At 39.2% G+C, this 23,210-nt stretch overlaps 1 protein-coding gene across 3 annotated transcripts in view; it reads left to right on the forward strand.

The window, feature by feature from the left end:
- Positions 1-23,210, forward strand: part of trpm3 (transient receptor potential cation channel, subfamily M, member 3) — a 138,933-nt gene that overhangs the window by 5,807 nt on the left and 109,916 nt on the right. For 2 of the 3 annotated variants that reach the window (XM_061071259.1, XM_061071260.1), the window contains exon 1: positions 22,170-22,259. The exons of the other annotated variant lie outside the window; for it this stretch is intronic. In XM_061071259.1, the coding sequence (XP_060927242.1) occupies positions 22,170-22,259 (90 nt within the window). Of the gene's footprint in view, positions 1-22,169; positions 22,260-23,210 lie in introns of those variants that run through there. 3 annotated transcript variants of the gene reach the window in all.

The raw sequence follows: 23,210 nt of genomic DNA on the forward strand, positions 1-23,210 counted from the left end.
AATGATTACTTTTCAACACAATTTTGGTATGGAAAATATTAGTTTGGTTTCAAAGTTTGCTAGTTTCATTTATTAACTTTTTAAAAATTATTTCTCTGTCTATGGGAAGTGTACAACTATTACAACAAAACCATTGCTGTTAAAGACAGACATTACAAATCGAATCCATCCATATCCTTATTATATCACAAGAACTCTTTCAACAGAGATAAAACTAACTAAACTAGCTAGGGGACCTGGAAACTACAATGTCTCCCATTGGATCAATGCAGGAACACATATTAACATTTTCTGAATCAGTCGAGCCAGTGGGTGGTGGATAGGAAACAAGGAAGATTGTCCCTGGACATCATAGAGGCTGTAGTGGTGATGAGAAGGAGGGGCGTTGTATATAGACTGACAGAAATACTTTGATTGACAAATTCAAGGAGAGTAGGAAGAAATATCATAAGTGATTGTGATTAATTCCAGATAAAGAAAGATTATCTTGAATCATGATGAACAAGAAAAATCAAATCATAATCTTAGTAAATGAAGATGTAAGCATGTGAGAAAGGCATGAGGGCTGTTGGAGGCCAGAGGAGATAAACTTTAGGTTTCTATCTAATAGAAAACATATTAAGAGTTTGCCACGTCTAAGAATCGGTTGTAATCTGATATTCAGACTGTTTGATTAGTTTTTGAAATTAACCAAATGGTAAATCTCTGACCAGCATCAGACTGATTTGACAATCAAAGCAGAACTTCAGGCTGTATGAACAGAGATTCATATATTTAAACTTTTCTTGTTGCCCTCGCAAGGAGGTAATGTTTCTTCCCTAGCTGTTGGTTTGTATGTTTGATTGTCAACAGGATTAGGTGCAAACTATTAACACATTTTTCCACAAAACCTGGTGGAAGGATGGGACATTGGCCAAGAAATAGCACATTACGTTTTTGGCGCGGAACTGGGAAAACGGGCAGAGCCAGGATTTCTTTTTAACCTTGCAAGGTATTAAAGATTTGAAATATTTACCAAGTCACATTAAGAGAACTGATATCGATGAATGTGTACAATTTGATGCAGCCTGATTGGCGGAGGTATGTGCTCTACTGCATTTTTTTTGTTTAGTTGTAGTTTCTTTGTGTGTGTGCTGGAATATTTAGCAATTTGACTGATACAAATCAATTGGGTACGAAGGGAAATTTAATTAGATGATGATAATGATGCTGGTGACGATGATTACAAATATTTAAAGAATATAGATCTACCGCTGTGTGGCTATCGCCTTTAACAGGCAACAGGGGGATTCTTGATTCAGCCTAGATTACATTAATCCCTTAGAGGCTCTGAAGACTTTGAGAGCACTGAATTGGAAAGATTTAGTGAACCTGTGCGATGGAATCACCAGAGCAGACGTTGCAGAAGCCAGAGAAGAGCTTCAGCTCTAGAAGCCCACTGTCGATCTGAAAATGAGCTGGATCTTTTTAGGTAATCAATGCCTCGTTCAACAAAACATAGACAGAATCAGAAACAACTGAAAAGGTTTGTAGTGAAACACACAGAGGAGTTGTACTTCTGATTGACAGACGGGGATAATTGCACTGATATTTCGGAGAACCGATGAAAAGTAGAAGTGACAGAGAGAACCAGGGTAAAGACGTCTTCCCTATTGATCAACAAAGTTTCCTTAGCTCCATGTACAACAATGTAAACTATGGGTATTCTACAGCTGTCAGTCACTCTTGTGTTGGAAAACATAATGAGTTTGCCAAAGGCTTCCTCTGAGTTGCAGTCACTGGTAGAGAGAGCATTTCCTGGGGGATGACAGTTCAGACTGTTCAAGTGCAGCACAGAAGTGTCCTCTGCCTCATGCTGCTTCCTTTCTGTCAAAAAGTTGATGATTCATTCACAGGTGAAGTCAGGCAGTCTCTGGCAACCCAGGGACAGTTGAGATGTTGCAGCATTCAGTGTTGTTCCATGTCGTATCTCTTTATATGAGCATGTTGTAATATTGTGGAGAGGAGAGTGAGACCCGGTCCTGGACTGTTTTTTGTTTTGTTTTGAAGACACAGATAAAGAATATCCATCAAAGACTGTCTGTCTTCATTTGTGAGAATCAATGTACCAGAGATGTTGATGGGGGACAAGTCCTTTGTGATAAATGAGAGTTTAGAGATGATTCCTGGAGTTGTAGTTGCAGTTAGAATAGTTGTTGAAAGTTTTCTTTCTCTCTTACAGATTTCACCATTTGCTTTTTTATGGGGTAATTTCGCTACAATTGAAAGAAGCCAAGTATCTTTGAGGAAATGAGTCAACTATAAAGATGATTGTCCAAGTGATGCTGTAGCACATCTGTTATGGTTCCTATGGGTGCTTTTTATTGTGTGTTAGGTCATTGCTTTCCCTGGTGACTTACTCACAACAATCTCATTCCTCAGTGGTATAAAGGTTCACTGCCAGATTCTTAAATCTTGAACTTGTTACACAGACAAATACCCATAAACAAGAGCGCAGTCACGATCAATGATATTAAGAGAGTTATGAATAATTCTCCTATAAAATAAGGTTACAAATTACACTGGAAATGAGAGCTGCTGTAATTAAAATGATTAGAGATTTCATGACTCAAGAATAATTATCAATTTCATAATGATTCACAGTACTGATAATGATAATGAAGGAGTGAAAAACATTGTGAGTCATGATTATAATTACTTATCATCTATACTTCTTGATAAAAGCGTACTGGGGCAACCAAGGTGTCGTGCCACACTATAATTTGGGAAATATTGGTTTAAAATAAGGTTCAGTGCCCTTATTTCCCTTGATTATGTTTAGTTCAGTGAATTTAATATTTTTGCAATTCCACTTACACCAATTAATCAGTGTCTTCTGACACTTCTAATTTTAAAGGATTATTTTGCTTATTTCTCTCTGTTTTTCCTTCAAACATGCAAGTATTCAAGTAACTGTGACAAAGAGCATGCACTGCTGTCTCTTTTCCATACTTCATACATATATACTGTAAAAATACTACACTTAATTTAATATAAATTATCATCCTGATCTTTTTATGAAGTCGGTATATATGTGAGAGATTGAAGAAAAAAAGGGAGAAACCCTTGAGTGCTTCCCTCACAAGCATCTACTCCACACATTTAATAGATTCTCTTCAATGCCAAAGCAAATAAAAAAATATATTCAAACTCGACCTGTGTTCTTCCTGCTTTCATCCAGTTTCATGTAAAGTACCCAGAGGTCCATGTGTTGTAAACTAGCTATATTTATATTTTTAACTATTTATTATTCATATTTTCAGAGTAAATCTATTGTAGTGCAACTATTATCTAATATTGTATGTTTATTTTATGTATTCTATGCTGACAATAGGTTTCTAGTGCCCCCTCGTGGCTTCTGCTGTGAAAAGATATTCTTTGAGCCATCATTAAACCATTAAATGGGGCCATTAAAACAAACAAGCTCAGGTTTATTAGACAAACAATAGTTGGTCTACTGCCGTACGTGGGTGATGTGGCTAGCCACCGTAAGGTAGTGCTGAAACCAAGTGGGAAGAAAGACGAACACCACAGATGGTCTGGTCTATTCATATTATTGTCTCAGTAACAAAACTGTTTCTGTTCTCACAGAAACCCCTTCTCTTTTGGCTGAGTGTGTATTATTTAAAAGTATTTTACCACTAACTCAAGACCTTTCCGACAGAATTCTAACATTCTTATACATTTTGCTATGGGGAAATTGTTCCATAGTAATCCCATTGATGATCAGTGTAAACAACACACTTTGCTATCCCTGTTAGCTTCATACTTTTACTTGTCATTTTGCCTCAGTCCCACAGTTTGACAGCGGTTGTCAAGACACAGTGCACATGATTGGATTTAGGTGGAGACTATTGCTTGCTACAGATTTTGTCTTGGTTTTCATCTGCACAACCCTAATATCTCTGGACATGTGATGGAATATGAGGTGTGGTGTTATTTTGTTTCATACGTCAACTGTGTAAGCTTCAGCGCGTATTCAGACTGAATAGTTTATCTTTTAATAATGTTTTAAAACGTGTGGCCACAGGGACCATGAGTTGATAAATGGCTCCAGTGGTCTTGTTGATTGAATGAGAGGGTTTGTGTGTTTTTAAAGCATATAAAATACTAGAAGGACACTTAGTAAAGCGCATACTTCCACTGGGGCTCCAAATTCCTCTTAAATTTAATCAAGCTGCACGAAATTTCACACACTCATAGATATCAGTTTCCTAAATGTCAGATTCTCTAATCAAGAATAATGAACAGTGAAAATGTTGAAGTGATAAAATATTTCTTGTTGTTGCTTAACCAATACCTCATTCTTCCACCAAGTTTCAAATCCATTCAGTTTTTTCTGTGCAATCTTGCTTACAAATATACAAACATAAAAAAAAACAGACAGATGAAAACAACCTTCTTAGTGGAGGTAAGATTAATCAACTTTTCGGTTATTAGCTCACTCACCACATTACCTGCCTGCATAACGTTTTTTCTGGCAGAATGCAGTCTTGTGAAAGTTGTTTGTTGGGCATTCAGAAGCCCCGAAAGAGCAAATCTTTTTCCAAGCCAAACTTTCTCATCAATGTTGGCAAAATAGAAATATATACAACTCTGTCTCTTTGGCAAAGAGCAGCAGTGCTCAAATATTCAGCTCATGTAATTTATTAACATTCATTTTGTGAGTAACTTCATGTGGTATGATTTGTTAGGGAAGAACCTAAACTCTGTAACACTGTTGTTCAGTTGTCAGTATTTCTAATGAGCCAACAGCTCCAGCAGACTGATGATCTTGTCTCTAGTGCATAATGTCAGTTTAAGAAGTTTTTAAATCTTAATTCAATTACTGTCAACAAGATGATCAACTTCAATATTTTGAACCAGAAAATAGCTATTTGAAATTAAGGTTTGCCCAAAGTCATTAGACTGCATCTGTTATTTCAATCTGCCAGAAACATATTTATAAAAAATTGCAAATCCTCTGCTCTTTTATAGAGTTTTGGATCAGACTCCATATTAGCAGATACCCAATATCAAATGATAGAATCAGGGGCAAAAATTCAGATGAATCCCTGTCAATTTTAACTTTACTTAATTAGAGTAAATTACGGTTGTTGTTTTTTTCAGATTTATTATTTAATGACGCACAAAAAAGTAGTTTTTTTATTGTCAGAGTTGGCCTGGCACAGCTCTGTAATTGGACCCTCTCAGTTATTGTCATGCGACGCCTGAGACTTTCATTTCACTTGATGTTCGCATGCCGGTGGGGTTGAATCATAACAAAGCTCTGACTGGGCTGCTAGCATGCCAACGCAGCAAAGTCCTCAATGTTTAATCTGCTAAACACATGTTTCAGTGGCACACCGGTAGTACAAATAAGCTGTTTATTTGAAAGCTGTGATGGTTTATGTGTGTAGGTGCTGATTGACATCCGTAGCAGCAGGAGCATGGAAACAGCCTGAAGAATTATGTAGTGTGTTTAAGCAGTGAACAGGGGGGGCCGTGTTAGATGGTGGCAAAAGGTGCTGAGGAGATAAAGCATGTTTTGGGATGATGAAAGCAGTTATCTGTATGTTATCACTTCTATGTGTGTGCATGTGCGACAGTTAAGGAGAGCGTGTATATGTGTGTGTGTGTGTGTGTGTGTGTGTGTGTGTGTGTGTGTGTGTGTGTGTGTGTGTGTGTGTGTGTGTGTGTGTGTGTGTGTGTGTGTGTGTGTGTGTGTGTGTGTGTGTGTGTGTGTGTGTGTGTGTGTGTGTGTGTGTGTGTGATGAAGACAAAGCTTAAAATGTGAAGGGGTTGAGCAGGAGTGATATTTCTTTTGAAATTTCTGAGGGTGTTATGTGTTACAAGTGCAAGTGCTGCATTTTATCTCTCTAGATTGCTCTAACACAAACAAACACACACACACACACAGACACACACACACACACACACACACACTTTTTTGTGTAAACCTAACTAAGGAGATCTTTTCTTTAGATACCATTCAGAGAGACGATGTGAATGGTGAACTTTTCAGGCAGGGGGAATAGAAAGGGCAAAATGAAAAAAGGATGGGAACGGAAAGGAAAGCAAGAGGACGGGGTCTGATAAGGTCACATGGCAAACTTTTGTTGCGATGGCAATTCTTGTTCAACTCTTCTGGCTGAGCTAGTGACCGCAGTTGACCTGCAAGTCAGTATCTGTGCATGTGTGCGTGTTGTGTTTTTATGTGTGTGTAAACAGGGACTGCCCGACATATTCTGACCTTAAAATCACTCATCATTACTGCTGCAGTTTGTCTCAAGCTGACTCTCTGTGCCACAGCTCACCAAGTTACACTGATTTTTTAGCGAGGATGCCTGCACTGTCTGCCTTGATCTGGTAAATCACTACAAATAGTAAATAAAGGAGCTGACGGATTTTTGAAGATAAAAAACCACATCCTACCAACCATGAGCTTAAAATGCAATGAAACAATGTGATCAGGTGTCTCAAAATTCTACGTTTAATTTGGCTTTTATTTTTTCGCTTTTCTGTTTTCTTTGATTCAACTCTTTAATCTGCTAATCCATTCATCTCCCTCTCCTTTCTCACCATATGATATAAGAGAGAGAGAGGAATTATGACAGCTCTATAATCCTTCCTCTCTGCATGGCGTTTGGATTTGAAATTTAGAAGCTATTTTTCATTATATTACACTGATTGAAGTGTGCTATTGTTCTTGAGTTAGCTTCGGCCACACTTGTGCTCCTTGCCATCCAGGCCAGTGCACTAATCCTGAGTGGCAAGGATATAGAGGTGAAATCGCTTGTATGTGCAAAAAAAACAATAAAATCCGCTCTACCTGGAGTGCAGGATTAAATGTGTCTCCAGGGGTTTCGTATTTACCCCACAGCTGGTTGGAAGACACACGCACACACACCCAAACACACACACGCACATGTACCGAACACATACTGTTTACTTGGGCTGTGTACCAGTCCCTGGAATTCAGTCCCAGTACCTATACATAAATTTTTTCATACTTCACTACTCTGTTATGTTGTTGTCAAACTGCAGTGCTGATATAGTCTGCAATGCTGCAATATTTCCTTGCAAATTCACATACTCTTGCTTTTATTACTTGAGTTTTAGACATCGGAGAAAATCTCAAATAATGTTTAGCATTGTAAATAGCATATTTACAAGGTATTATATAAGCCGCCAGTGTTATTGTTGGCAAACACCAATAAAAAAGGCTAAGTTCACATCAAAATGACAGTGAATAACGCCCAGTTATCTAGATATTCAGCAGATTCATTATATGAAGGTGTCAATTAGGTTTTTGATTCCTCATTCAGTGTGTGGAGGTTTGCTGCAGGTATGCAAAAGGTGGCTGCAGATATCGATACTGTGGGGGCATTGGTGTTTTTGAAGGCTAGCAAACACTTGTAATACCTCCACCTACTGACCTGGATCATGGATTCCTTTTCGTCTCTCTCACTTTTTCTCTTTATATTTTGTTACTCTCTCACCCAGATGTGGTCTCAGGTACCAAAATTTGGCACAACATGAATTGGCAGTAGAACTGTTATTATTTGGTCTGTGATCACATATGTACTGTACAGTTACTGTATACACGCAAACACAAAGAAACACACACAGGTTTGTGCAGCTATCCTTTTAGAACTTTGCATTAACCTCCAGTGATTGTGGACAGCCTAGCCAACACCTTACAAGTAACCTTAACCAGGAGCCCAGAAATGACGTTTTGCCTCAATAGGACCAGGCTGAGGACTCCATGAGGTCTACTGGTCCTGACAAGGTCAGTGTTTATTCTAGAAAAGGTCCTAAAGAGGTACCAAAAACGAGTGCACACATACACACACACAAGAACATGAATATATAGATGAAATCAAAGCAGACCATGTAACATAATACATCTGAACAAATCACCGGAAAAAAATTATTTAAAAAAAACAACGTGTCATATTCTAGTATAATTATTTGGAGATGTGTTCATTAACATCAGTGCAGTATAGTATTAACCCATATTCATAAAACAGGGCAAAGTAACTTGCCATAGCAATATATAGCCTCTTTGTTGCTACCCTTATGGATTTGTCAGATTACTGGCTTGGTCCTGATCAAAGCATTTTAAACCCTCCTTTAAGAAGCCTCACTCTGAATTCTTTCTGCTAATTTATCCTTGGAACAGAAGTGGAGGCCGAGACGCAGACAGAATGGTTTCAGAGATGCACAGTCATGCCTCGGTAGAAACAACCTCCATTAGACAGCTCACATTAGATTACATATTTTTTCTATGCAGGAAGGAATGATGTCTTAGATTTTAATTTCCCTAACTCCTCTCAGAAAAATCTGTTGCTATTTTCACTGATTTAGTTTGATGTCTCGGTGTCATGAACAAGACTGAGCTGTAATATCTCAAGCGGTTAAACTTTTTAAAAAAACAGTGAGCTTTAACATATTATTTTTTGCCTTTACGTTGTAGTCATTAACATTGTTATTATGGGTTTCCCCGTGGAATTGCTTAATGGATCTGTTGTTAAGCTGGTAAATACCATCTTCAAATTTCAAGGCAGTGCAGACTGTTCTGGGAAAATGTGTGTGGATCTTATCAATCTAACGTCAGCTTAGTGTCTGAGTGGCACAGAGCACTGCACACATTCTCAGCGGACTGTGTCAGATGGAGGGGACTTTCTCTTCTTTTCCAACTTTTTAAATTGTTTTCTTTTTGCCAACATTTTAACACACAAATTGACATTCATTAGGTACTGTTCAGCAAACATTAAATTTGTTCAATTAGTCATTCTCCCCTGCTGAGCAAATCCAGACAGATCTTGACACGTCTTGTATTATTATTGATGTAGTAATCTCTATAAACAGATTCTACATGGGAATCTGTAGGTAAGGGACCAGATTTTGGGCTGGAAGCCTTCTTGTCTCTGTTTTGTAGTTTGACCAATCTGGTTAGAGCAAGTTTTGGTTGCTCAACAGGACGTTTGTAGGAGGAACACATTGACTGAAAAGCATCAGCTCTTGACCTTTTCATTTATCTGCATTCATATGCTGATATCTCTTAATAAAGATCAGCTAAGCTGTAGTAACTTGCTGGTGTTTTAAACATTTAACTTGTTTATTTAATATATGGCCTTTATTAGGTGGTTTGGTGAATCTTGTGGTTATCCCAAAAAGATTAGTATTATATTTCATAAAACTTAAATTATTTATTATCCCATTAGCAAAATAATGCTCTTTATTGAAGGAATGCTAGTGCACTTCTACCATAGTATGCTCTAGGAAACCCTTGTGTTTTTAGTTTACTTTATTGATATTTTATGGAGATTAAATGGACAATATCCAGTCTGTGCTCCCTGTGGCTGCTCCAGGAAACTCTCAACGGGAGCTCTGTCTTCATCTAAATGTAGATATTTTGTTATTCATGCAAATTTAGAGATGTTTGAATAGAGTTGATGTGAAACCTGTGTTGCACCCTCTCTTTGAACTTTGGCTTTGAAGCTCTTCTGTATGATCCAATGAGCTCTGTGCTTTGAGGTTAAGCGTATCCTCGTATGTGTTTCCTGGTGTAGCGGTGTGGCAGTAATGATTGTCATAAAAGCCATTATCAGGGGCCCCGGGGCCACTGGGCTGCGGCTCTAGCTTTATTACACCAACCCGCAAGACCGTAATTACACTATGTCCACGTTGCTACGGCAACATGGAGGTTCTCAACGGCTAATGCAGTATTTATGTGAGGGGAGTGTAGCATTTTGTTAGTGTAGCTGTACATTTGTGTGTTTATGTGCCGCCTTCTCAACAGGGGCACATCTCAAAGATGGAGTGACAAAATGGAGGAGGTTGACCCATTAGCTGTACTATCCACTATTTCACTTCACTGGTTTCATCCACATAGCTGAGCACTGAAGCCTGAGTTTAAGGACAAGCTGGAACCACTCTGAAACACAAGCTACGTCACACAGTACAACCAGATACAACTGCTCTGAACTAGACTGATCCGAACTCCGACTTCTTGGCCCGAGGAACAATATGTCATCAAAACCCCCCCGGTGACTTATGGCTTGTTACCTGGTTATTGGCATGTCAGATATTAATTAAGTAAACCAGTAGTTTTCTAAAGGTAGAAATGTGATGATTAAATTACAAAACTTGACCCAAGTCTCTGAATATCTGTGGATTTTGGTTTAACAAAATTTTTTATCATGGATTAAATGATTGAATCAAGAATTTGGTCAAAATACAATGATTTCTGCAGAATGAGCCTGTAGTTTTAAAGACGACCCTTCAGTATCGGGGCGACATGAGTGACTGTACATTATTGTGCCTTCTGATACTGAGCCATGTCTGCATTGCTCTGTTGATTCAGAAGATTAGATCGGCAAGTACTAAGGCTAATCTGGAATTTATAGATTTATGTGTGTGTGAGAGAGAGAAAGCGAGAGAATAAGATTTTTATCTATTCCTGCTTTGGGCTCTGGTCTGACATATAGATTTTGTGGCTTCAGGTAGGCACCACACTGATGAGAGAGAGAAACACATTAGTGTTTTTCTTGTATTTAATAGGGAAATGAAATCATATAAACCAGCATGATAGTGATTTAACCAAATGAGATGGACAAAATATTACCAAAGCAGTTTTAAAATGAACATGATCACACAAATACAATAAAAAACAGTAAATATAACTAATGTCTAAATGCCAGTCTTCTGCCTCATCTCCAGTCAGTGCAATCATTGTTTGAATCAGAAGTTATTCTGATAAACAAAGTCCAGCAGTTGGTTGGCATATCTCTCCACTGGTAAGAATAACTCCATCATTGTCCATATAGCCTCTGGAGTGCATCAGTTTTCAATTTGGGGCCTGTCATGTTTTTTCCAGAGGGGCATCATATGCAGACATTGCATTATCTTCCACTGTAAGGCAGTCAACACTTCCTGCCAAGCCCACCAGCCTCACTCACTTCATATGTAATAAACTGAGTAGTCGACAAACTATTGTGGTTTGGAAAGACTGAATGCCCAAAAATGTTTAAAAAAACAATTATAAGTCAAGACAAATTTGGATTTGCATCTTGGATTTTACCCAGTTGAGAAAAACTTGTTAATTTCCTGTTTTTTATTGTACATTTTCAATCAAGTTTGCAAAATTGGTCACTCCTGCTTTTGTAATGCCTCTGTTTGTTGACTGTCCATCCATGCTGTCTTTTAAACGCTATAACCCAGGAGTGCCTGATGTGTTTAGGGCTCAAGGATAAGTCAAAGTCAAGGAACCCAAGAGCTAACAAAACATGTTTTTGGCCACAACTTATCATTTTTACACTCTGAATCAAGATGGCTGTTTTTTTTAAAAAGAACAGAATTAACATTGTTGTATTTTGTCATATGTACTGCATATAAATCAGAGCAAGAGAAAGCTGGTAAAACACAATATGTAGTGACCCATTGGTGATGTTGCTTTCATTTTTAGATCTTTGCTACAAAAAGGCTAAAAGATTGGCCCTTGGTTTTAAATATAATCTTATTTATCCACACCAATTGTTCTATATCCCATCTTACTTTTTAATCTTATAGTAAAGACGAATAAGAGACAATTTCTTTCTTAGCCTAATTTCTAATATATAAGATATATCTAAGATATTGAAATGGTAAAACTTAAATGAAAGGCTTGAAGTGCATCAGCTGCTTTAATGTACGCACATTATCCAAAAGAGATATTTGATGCTGGTGTCCAACAATCACTTGTATGAAATTAATTAACAAAATGTTAATCTAAACTGTTTGTGTTACTTCACTCTTTCCTTGTTTTCTCTTCTCTTTAACGTTGAACTTTCAGTGCTACGTTGGACAGAAACACAAAAACCTCATCCCCAAAATACCTATTGAGAAACTTGCTGCGTAACCTCAGACACTTAAGACCTCAACTATTATTCTGTTCTCTTTGACTGACTCTAGAGTCTTGATAGTTTTTTTTTAATAAATAACTATTTAACTCAATATTTTACTGTAGTTAAGTCTGATGGACTGAACTCCCCAAAACATCAAACCACGAAGGCACTTAAAAAGCACAATACCTTTGTCTCATTGCTTTCTTTATTGTGAAAATAGCGTAAAAAAATCAATACATAATAAAATAACAGTCCTCAAGGCAATTGTAGTCATGTTGGCTCCTAACTTCACTTTTGACATCAAGTGATATTACCCAAAAGTTTATTCATAAATGGTGAGTTTTATTTCAATCTAAATGTATTGTTCCCAGATTACGTGGAAAAATTACTTAAGAAGGATTCACTTTCGAAGGACCGCTATTAGTCTTTATACATTATTCATTGCCAATTCGGTTCCTATAATTACGCCACGCTGCAGTGTGCTATTTATGCAGTTTTTGAAGATGCTTTTCTTCAAGAATTGAAGGCAGGGCAGGGCCCTACATTTTAATCTTATCCACAAACTGAAATTCATCTATATAATCTAAGAAAAACCTACAACCAGCCTGTACATACTGTGCACTTTGCTGTAATTGCCTTGCCACTTTTGAACTCTCTTGTATTTTTCATAAATTTTTAATAGCTGTTTTGCTAGAACACATACGTTTTCTTCCATTTGGCGTAAAATAAACAGGGCGTCACACCAGTGATGAAATAATGTTGCTTATACTGAAAATCTTTTGACCGCTGTATTCATTTATGGCCATTTATCGTTTGTTAATATCCATCAGCTTGAGACAGTTAGATATGATGTGTTGCTGTGGAGCAGAGTCACTATGTTCAACCAAGGGGATTAAACTGTATGTGCAGTTGTTTGTATGAGTTTCGGCACCTCTTACAAAATTACATAATTTGTTGATTTTCAAAGCGAAAAGAAGTGAAAACAACCCTGATGCAAAATAAACATAAAACATGTGACATTATTCAAGTGTTACGGCAGTGTGAGTTTTTATTTTATGTACTAGAAGTAGAGATAATACTGCATAGAGTGATTGTTAAAAATGTGGGCACCCTGCTTAGTCAGAACTGATCCCCCTTTAAGACATATCTCAGCATACAAACACTTTTTGTAGCCAGCTTAAACTCCCTCTGTTCTTGATTTAAGGATTTTAACCCACGCGTTCTCGCAGGTCACTTCAAGTTCTTAGACATTTTAAGACCTTCTTGCACAAAAAGCATGTTTAACATCTACCCACAGATCTTCAATGATGTTCGAGTCAGGGGGCTGCAAAAGCTGATCCAAAATCTTCTGTTTATATTCTGTTTGAAGGAATTCATTGTGGATTATGAGGCATGTATAGGATCATCGCCCTGCAAAACATTTGTATATCTCTCTGTCTGTGCAGTGTTTCTTGTGCCACAGGCTGTCACACAACCACACACCTGAATGTTTCCATCCTCATACTTTTCATTCTTCAAAGGGCGATAAAGATAGTGACTGAAGGTCAATTTTTACCTCTGCGTTGAATTAATGCCATAGGTTTAACATAGCCACGTACCCTGTTTATGCCTCGGGATGCACACACAATCTCCTCCGTCATCTACTCTCTTTTCTGTGTTCCAGTAATTTCAGTAAAAGTCACTGTTCGACACTCATTAGTTCCAACGCAGACACAATCAGCTCAGTTTCAGATGCCATTTCTAGAAGTAGACACATAGTGGCATAGAAACCCCGCCGTGAACTAGCATTTTGTTATTGCAGAACACACAAGTAAACAAGCTCACAGCAGGCTCTGCAGCGATCCTAAATATAAAACAGGCGGAATGTGCTGGAACTTACGATGTGTCACAGTTACCGTTCAAATTTTATATCCACATTTTTTAGGTTCATGAAATGAAAGAGTAAAGACTATTTTATTTGATGCTGTGCATTTATTTGAATCAATTTTATTCCACATTGTGGAGACTTTCCAAATATAGTATAACCTGAAGTTATTTGTTTTCTAAATGAGACTAAACCAGTGGGTTATAGATTATTAAAGTAAATTTATGCCGATTGTAAGATTTTGTATCTAAAACATCTATCTAATAGTGTTTGTACTTTTCTTCCTCCGATTATGAGATATTTGTTGTTTTTCTGCCTTCTCATAAGGGGAATGTAAAATCCCACATAAATCGTTTCTATTGCAGAGAAAATAAGTCTCTTGTTGCTCCTTTGTTAGATGACATAACAGCCAACAACTTTCATAATTCAATTTCCATTCGGTCCTCTCCCCTCGACCTCATTGCTCGTCTTCTAATTGTTTGTCTTCCTGTTATACGTGGTGTGTATTCACCATTTACCCATCAGACGTAGCTATCTGTCCCTACTGCTGTCCTCTGACCTGCCTCTTGTTTCACTTGTGTGCTTCTCAACAATCAAAACAAAGCAGAAGGTAGACAGACACTTAAGGTGTTGTAGTAAGAAGAATGTAAGGGCTGCTGTACAGTAATAGATATTGGTCAAAGCTAAAGTAGAATGTTAACACTAGGGAGGCCAAGTGCTAACACATATGAAAAGTTTGATATATGGAATCAAATGAAGGTAAAGTTTTTTAAGGCATTTAAATATTGTATTGTTGTAATTGAGCCAATGTGATGGTCAAAGGAATATTTTCCATTGTCAAGATCCTGGACAGTTTGATCCTCCAGATCAGGATGTGGTCTTGTGTAAAAATAGAATGGTGGAACTGTGTAGAAAACTGACGATTTGCAGATATGAAAGAGACTATGTGAAGCTGTGATAAAGGATGACTTAAGTGACTGCCGCATCGACAACCCCTGCAGGTTATTATTTTTAATTAGCACCAGCCTCTCAGTCCGTTACCTCTGGCATAACTGATAACACCGCTGTTTGTCAACAGTCGCTTTCACCTGCAGATAACATTTAGCCGTCCTGCTAGAGGCCTAAATGTCAGAGCTGAAAGCCGTGGACCTGACTTCAGGGCCTCGATGAGACAACCTGTGGGACACGAGGGAGCATCGATCTGCATGAAGACATTGACATTATTACAACTTTGATTGGATGCAAAACGGAGTGGCCGATAGTGAGTGATGAAGAGGAGCAACAAAAATAATGTGCTGAAAACTACACATTCTACGAGCCTGTGTGCGTGCGTGTGTGTGTGTGTGTGTGTGTGTGTGTGTGTGTGTGTCTGTGTGTCTGTGTGTGTGTCTGTGTGTCTGTGTGTGTCTGCGCTTATATATGCATGTGGTTCCATCCCGCAGGCTAATAATCATTGCCTCTCTCCAGATGGAGGAGTGTACCCAACTCAGCAGAGGCCTTCCTGCTTCCTCAGGGCAAGGAAAGTAGGGGGTAGTTGTGTGTGTGTGTGTATGTGTGTGTGTGTGTGTTTGTTTGTGGGCGTGCATGCCTGCCTGCGTGCGTGCGTGTATTTGTGTGTGTTTGTGAGAGAGAGATCATTTGTGTGTATGAGTGCATATGGAGGGAAGTATTGAGCCGTCATTTACCTAGAATCCTCCAAGGGATGATGATCACATAGAGAAGAGGGATAGGGAGCCAAATCAGATAAAGGCTTCTGGCACCATCAATCTACAACAGACAACTTTGTTAACACCTGCAGTTGCTCATTTTACTGAAAAACCAATTGATTAGGGGATGTATACCTGTGTGTGTCCGTTTGATGGACATATTCATCCATAACACTGTGTTGCACCATTTGCAGGCAAAGTTGCACAGCTTTTTCCTCTCTTTTCTGACTCATGATTCATTTTAGATTTTTAAATTTGGTATTTATATTCACAATATTGTCAGGACTCCAAGTAAAATGTTGTGCTATATAATATGATGATGAAAAGCACCATATACCCCAATCTGCTGACTTATTAATATCTTAAAAACAATGACATCCCACTGTCACCATGAAGTGGCACTATATCTGATACTAGAGCAGCTTGAGGCCATGTCTATATGTCATGACACTATTTAACTTAAGACACTTCTTGATTATAGACATGTTTCTCGTATTTAAATTTTGTTTGTGTTTGTTTGTTTTACATTGATATCTCAGTTTCCTTTTTTATTCTAAAATGATACTCCTTGTGTGTCTCCAGCTTGATTTCAAGCCTTTGTGATGGTCTCGACCTGTTTGTTCAATCATCCCTGCCTCCCTTACAAATCTTACATTCATCACTATTGTTTCCCTCAATGCTTCAGGAAAAGTATTGCACAACCGATTGTCACTAGTCGAGGGCGATATATACCATCATGCATTGTGCTTACAGCGGAGAGACGAGAACAGCAAGGGCAGCAGGAACAGACTGACCTGTTGCATGAATGTAAACAGAAGCAGAGCAGCACCTCACAGCAAAAAGTCTGGTTAACAAGTTTATTTCTACATTTAAAGATGACCATTCAATATGTTTTTTACCTTAAAGTATTAATAGTGTAAAATAAACGTTTAAAATTTACTGTGGGATTATCCACTGGTCGACGTTGTTGTTTTTGATGTCATAATCCTGCATCAATAGTAGTCACTATATAGTACACTATATAAAGTGAAGAAGGGACTAGTGAGTGGGTGATTTGGGACACAACCTCTGTGATTCCCTTTCTCTTTGTCAGTTCGTCTGTAACCTTGTTTCCCTTCAGTGGTGTGTTGACCATGCTTTGCTTTAGAACCATTTAGTATTTGTTTTCCTTTGTGTTGACATTGGCTAGGGAGACTTTTAGTTATTCACCTTCACCTGGCTCCTGCGTTTGTGTCCTCCTGCCTTCCACATTTGCGACACTAAAGTCCTATAGGATGCAGAGATACCTGAAGGGATGCATCCTGTATTTTTTCGGACTTCCTCATGACATCACAAATGATATTATATAATGGCGAATTGCTGTCCAATCAATATAAGCTTTAGATTGTCTCTCTTGCTCCATTATTAGCTTTCTTTTTAAACTTGACCTTGGACCAATCGCCTCCAAAGATTACACACACAGACAGGAGTGAGAACGTTACCCTGCTTGTGTGGTTATAACATCGCCCGGGGGGAATAATACTCCACAAATCCAAACTCAGTGGGCTCCATTCTTTTACAATCTTTTCCTTCACAAACACTCACTGAGAGGATTCACGTGTGCAATGAGTGAGCAGCTCCTTGGGAACTCCTTTCTTTACTTGACTGACAGGTGGAAATTGGCTCCTTTCTCACTTCTGTCACAGTGCAGGTAGGCAATGTCACAATGTCTCCTTGTAGCAGAGATCCACTCAGAGAAGAATTGGATTACAGAACACCCACTCAGTCTTATTACGCATAAATGTGCTATTCACTCTTACATGCAGATGATGAAATGTACAGTTTCCGCCCAAGTACTTGTGAGTCATGAGTGGATTGTTCAGAGGTTCCCTGATGTGCACACACTTTCACATTTTCATAGCACTAAATAAATCCACATCTAAAGGCACTAGAGAAAAGTGACTTCATATGGCACTTTAATCATACTGTGAGCACTGTATATGTTCAGATTCACTCTGATAAATAACACCCCTTTTCTAGCATCATACGAACATGAGTGGCAAAACAAATTTAGTTATTTATTGTTTTTGCTTTCACCATCTGACACACATTCTCATTGCTGAAGCACTTAAGTAATTAACAGCAAACTGCCTCCTCAGCCAAGTTAAGCTCCCATTGGAAGAAATTAATAACTGTGAGGGAATTAAATCTCGTCTTGTCTATTCTTTTCTTTGCCAGTGTTTAATACTTTTCAATGTTGTGATAATTAGTTTTGCCAAGAAGAGTGAAAGGATGAAACGAACCAAGACACTCATGCAAGGCATGTTGAACTGATGCTCCCTAGTGGCTGAAACAGGTATGTCTCTTATGGCAGAAATATCATGCAGACATGTCATGTAACCTTTACTTTACTAATAACAAGGCAGTCACCTTGGTTTTGTGTTGGTAAAATAGCATGTGGTTTTATAATTATTCAGATTTGTTATTATTGGATTGTGGCTGGAGTCATGATTGAATGCTGAGGCTGAGGTGGATATTGTGCATTAGAAGGTTGCCATCTAGAGTTGGGATGCAGGCAGTGCAGAGAGAGGAAGCTGTGTTTGCAGAACCATTTCATGGGGTGAGACAGAGAATTGTGAATTGAAAGGGTTAGGGGGCACACAGTCACGTCTTCCATTGCCACGACACCTCACACACGCGCACCATCTCCACAGTGACTAGCTGTAGGGTTGACAGACAGCTCTCCCAGAGGTCTTGCAGGTCCTCAGGGACCTGCTGGTCAGTGAGGTGGATATTCTCAATGTCAGTTCTTGACTGCCAGGGCAAAACACCCACTTACTGTGAGGTGGTTACTCAAGAGAGTCATTAGAAAATATACTAATACTAATACTCATAGTATATTTGAATTCCTTGCCAGCACAATGGAGTTTGAGAGCGTTCTGGCAATGCATCTTCCTTATTTTCATAGTGTGCTGCATTACAGCACCTAATATTATTATTATACATTTAATAAGGGAGAAAACACACACTAACAGCGTGTCCTGCTTCATACAAAGAGCTGCTTTAACAATATGAAAGCTTTATTTTCCCTTAACCCTAGAACACCAACGTAAAATTAGTTAAAAAATACTTCTCATCATAACATATTAATTTAAAACGATACATGGCAATTTGAAGTACTCTTTATATTCCCCGATACAACATCTCATAGAACGTAAAAAAGGTATCATGGGGGGACCCTATAAAAATGCTCTAAAATTAGTGAAAAATTAGGGGGTCGTTTAAGAAAAGTTCCTAAAAAATAAATAATAGAGCTGGGAACTTGTTCTTCGGTCCAGCTGTTCCTGGGACATGTCCGGTGAAGGCACAGTCTCCCTGCATAATTTACAACTTATATCATATTAAAAAAAAAATGTACCCTCTAACACTAACTTCGGGTGAAAATTACCCGAACACATGCCTATTGAAAAACCAGGGATAGGAGCAGGAAAACTATCCTACATTCTATGACGTCAGTGAGCAGCATGAAGCTACCCAAGGACCTACGCCACTCAGACAGCAGCAACACAATGAAAATCCCATGACCACACTCGCTCGGGTTAAAAACACCCGACGTTAGTGTTCTAGGGTTACGGTTCTTTTCTATAAAAGCTCAAATTGTAAGTCCAACTGTTCCCTTTGTTCTCAATATCCATATTACAAGCTTAGCTTTTATTTGCACTGATTTAATGTCTGTGCCAAGCAGGAGCCTGTGCTGGACAGGTACACTCTGATATTAATGGAGGTGTGTTCACTGTGACATTAATCTGAACCATATAAAAACAATGACAGCGCACAGTGCATCTTACCGGCGTCATCATGGGTTTTCATCAACACCTCTGAACCCTCAGTGTTTTTATGTGAACACCAGAGGATCAGATCAAATCGAATCACTCCTCCACCAGCCCAAACATGCCCAATCTGTCACAAAGAGAGTTGATAATTTGTGTTTTTCATCTCTTTTGTTTTGACAAGCTTTTGGGTCTTTGATTATGGTGTATCAACAATTCACTGGAGACGGTCTGAGGGACTAGAAATAGAAAGAATAGGCACACCAGAACACCAACAAAGCCAAAATGAAACACAGTCACTGGTTTTTTTTTGTGTGCTTAATAATCAAGAATGTAAGTCTGTAACTGATATACTGATAAGGTTTTCTATTATAGATACAGTATATCACATATTATACAGCTATCTGTGGATGGTTGAAGGGTGTGAGCTTATAGAATTCACTAAAGGCAATTCTCCTGGTGCCCTAAGACAGGGTGAATGATCAATGCGCCAATATCTCACTGATCATCTCAGGCTTTTGTAGAGATAGAAGAAAAATGTTTCACATATGTGTAGTGTTTTAATAATACTAAGGGTAAAGATCATAGCAAGCCTTTGTTATCAAGGTCCTGAAAGGGGGTACGGCATTAAACTCTAATCAAAAAAAATAATTTAGCTCTAAATAGAGGCCATTCGATGAAGAGTCTGATTAGATATGGATGCAATACACTGATATCATCATGTTGTAATGTGTAAATATACATAAACACAAGAATTTGTTTGTACTACACATCTGCCATTGAAGTCTGTGTAAAGCAGTAATAAGTATGCGTTCGGATTTTGTCACACCATGTGGTATTAAGCACCCTTTCCAGTTTGAATAATAGAAAAATCATCAAGTATCTAAGATCAAACCAAAATGTAATTAAATATACATATAATACAAAGTTTAAAGTGCTTGGGTTGTGGCCACACCCGGGTTTGTTTGACAGCTTCCACACCAGTCCAAACGAATCATTATAAATAGGGATATGGAGAACAGAGTTCATAGGTTTAAACTCACAACATGCAATCACAACAGCCCCATGCGGGAAGGTTCGGTATCTCTGAGAATACGAGCTGAAAGAAAATTAAAGCAGCAGTATTAATGGGTGGCAGGTGGCAAATAACAGTGTTTTTATATATTCCTGGGAAGGTGAAGGGACCCTCAATCCATGGTTTTCATGATACACAAATATAAAATATGTTCACAAGGGGACTTATATGGTCGTTGTACTGTTGGCGGGATGGCACCAGTTGTCTCTGGTGGAAGTTCTTAAAAAATACCTTGTGTAAAATGGTCACTGCAGAGGCAGATGTTGTTGGTGATCCTCAACTCTTAAAATCAATCCACCTCTTTTTCATCTCATCATTTTTATGCAGTTTAAATAAGGAGAGAGGTTTTGCTTGTAACCAATTCACAAACTGTAGTTGGTGAAGTAACTTGTACTTGAGCCAGAAAACCACTGATGCCAATGTGATGTAGTATAATTAATGTTTATGTGATGTTACGTAAGTCTCCAGTTTGTCATTGAGCCCACCTTAAAACATCCTGAATATTAATTTGAGTTTAACGATCAACTCTTCAATTCAGTACTACAGCATTCACAGTCTTGAAATATGAAAGTCACATCGGCCGTGCTGTTTTTAGTGGCTTTTTTTCTTCTGCTTCTTAATGTGCAATTCAGTAAGTAGGTCGTACTCCTCTTCACCGCCACGGCACCGAGTTGTTTAATGTGCTTACATCTTCAAGCTCCATCTGTATCCACTCTATAAGACAGAGCTTGGACTGAGCTTCACACATTTCCCTTTCGACCACCACACAGTGCCTCATCACATCTCCTTCGCTCCCCCCTCTTCCTATTCTCTCTCTCTCTCTCTCTCTCTCTCTCTCTCTCTCTCTCTCTCTCTCTCTCTCTCTCTCTCTCTCTCTCTCTCTCTCTCTCTCTCTCTCTCTCTCTCTCTCTCTCTCTCTCTCTCTCCATCTCTCCTGTTTTTTTCACATGCGCAAAATCAACCTTTTTTTTGCATCCTTTCCCCATAGTTTCAATTTCAGCTTGTTCATCAATTGTATTGGATTATATTTTGTCTCCCCTCTCTCTCCCTCTATCTCTCTCCCCTTCTCTCTCTGTTTTCTATCTCTCCTCTCTCTCCATCTCTCCCCCTTCTATTCTCTGTCTTTCCCTTTTTCTCATCTTGGAGACAGTGGTGTGCATGCAGCCTCAAATCTAAGCTGCTGCCTGTCAGTGCTGCTCCGTTTATGCGCTCTGCGCTGCTCTCGTTTCTCTCTGCGCTATACTGCACTGCACTGCACTGCTCTGCTCATCTCTCTCCTTTCTATTCCTCTTCTCACATCTCAATCTCTTTCTATCTTCTACCTTTTTCTCCACCTGCATCCTTTTCACATTCCAAGCTCTTTTATCTGCTGTGCATTGCCGTGCTCTGCTCTCTTGTTTGGGAAAATATTGTTCACTCTGGGTTTTTTCGCGCCACCGCTCTACACGCTCCAGCTACTGGTGGAGGAGGAATCAGATGCTCCTGGTGCTCTAGGTTTGGCTTGCTTCGAACTCTTTGGATCTGTGTGCTCGGAGTGGAGAGGAGGACAGGGAGGAAGGGTGGAGGGGCAGTCAGCTGCCCAGGTGAGCGCTTCATTTGCCCAGGGAGGTAAAGGCTGGCGGTAGTGGTGGCGGCAGTAGCGGCTGATTTTTGTCCATCGAGGGTCATGCCCTGGGAATTGCGTGCTTTTCAGCAGTTGGAGTTGGAGACCCTCTCCTATTTTTGCCCCCCTAGTGGGGCAGCATTGATCCTGGTGCCGCGAAAAGCTGCCGGGCACCAGTGGCTGCTCCGAGAAGAGTGGGCACCATGAACCAACTGGACGCGCCACGGCCAATCAACTGGACCATCAGAAAACTGTGCCATGCAGCCTTCCTGCCATCTGTTCGCCTGCTAAAGGTAAAAAAAACTTGAAAGAAGAGAGTGGGGGTGAACTAGAAAATAAATGCCCAGGGAGATGTATCATAAAATATGTCAGGCAGCCACTCTGCTATCCTGCTGCTTTCCAAAGGAAGATAAATGGTGTGTGAGGATACCAAATGAATGCTGGAGAAGCTGCTCTGCCACATCTCTGGCTTCATTCAATGCATTTAGTACATAACCCAGTTGATGTTAGGCACACATGAAGAGGAAATATAGGATTTGGTTGAAAATTAGGAGAATTGTGGCAAAACTCAATGAGATTTGAGCATTAAGGTTTGGAAGTGTAGGGATGTGCAAAGAAGAGTGGAGGATAAAAAATGGAGACGGGGTAAAGTGGGAGCATGATGCTAGAGAGATGCACAGAGTGAGTGAGCTTAGCAGAGAAAAATGAAAAGGTGTTTAAATGAATAGGGGCTACAACAATTTAGGAGGTGAGAGAAGGATCCAGTGTTGAAAGAGAAAGGTTTACACAAACGGTGAAGGTGACGGCCTGAAATGTAGAAAGTTAAAGGGAGTAAGTACAATAAATGTGCGAGGGGAAAAGGAAAGGCAGATGATGAACGAAAGAGGCAGAATATAAGGGAAGCGAAGGATTTGCAGGCGTAGCTGAGGAGAAGTGGGAAATGGGAAATGACGGACAGAACTGAGGAGATTAAGGAAGAAGGGGATGTGCTACACCAAATCCCAGTAGACAGGTGTTCAAATGAATTCAACAATGCACCTGAAAGTAGAGCCTCGTGGGACTGGTGTTTTTTTGTAAGAGTTAGTCAGGTTGGGCTGGTAGACCACACCACCTCGTCTCTTCATCTGAGCAGCTGGTGGAACATGGTGTGCGAGATTGGTTGTGCATAACCACACGTGTGTCAGAACATGTGCGAGTGTATCTGTGCATGTGTCTCATTGCCTCTGTAAATCCTTTTTACACAT

The sequence above is a fragment of the Limanda limanda genome, chromosome 5, assembly GCF_963576545.1.
Source record: "Limanda limanda chromosome 5, fLimLim1.1, whole genome shotgun sequence".
In the NCBI taxonomy this organism is placed as follows: domain Eukaryota; kingdom Metazoa; phylum Chordata; class Actinopteri; order Pleuronectiformes; family Pleuronectidae; genus Limanda; species Limanda limanda.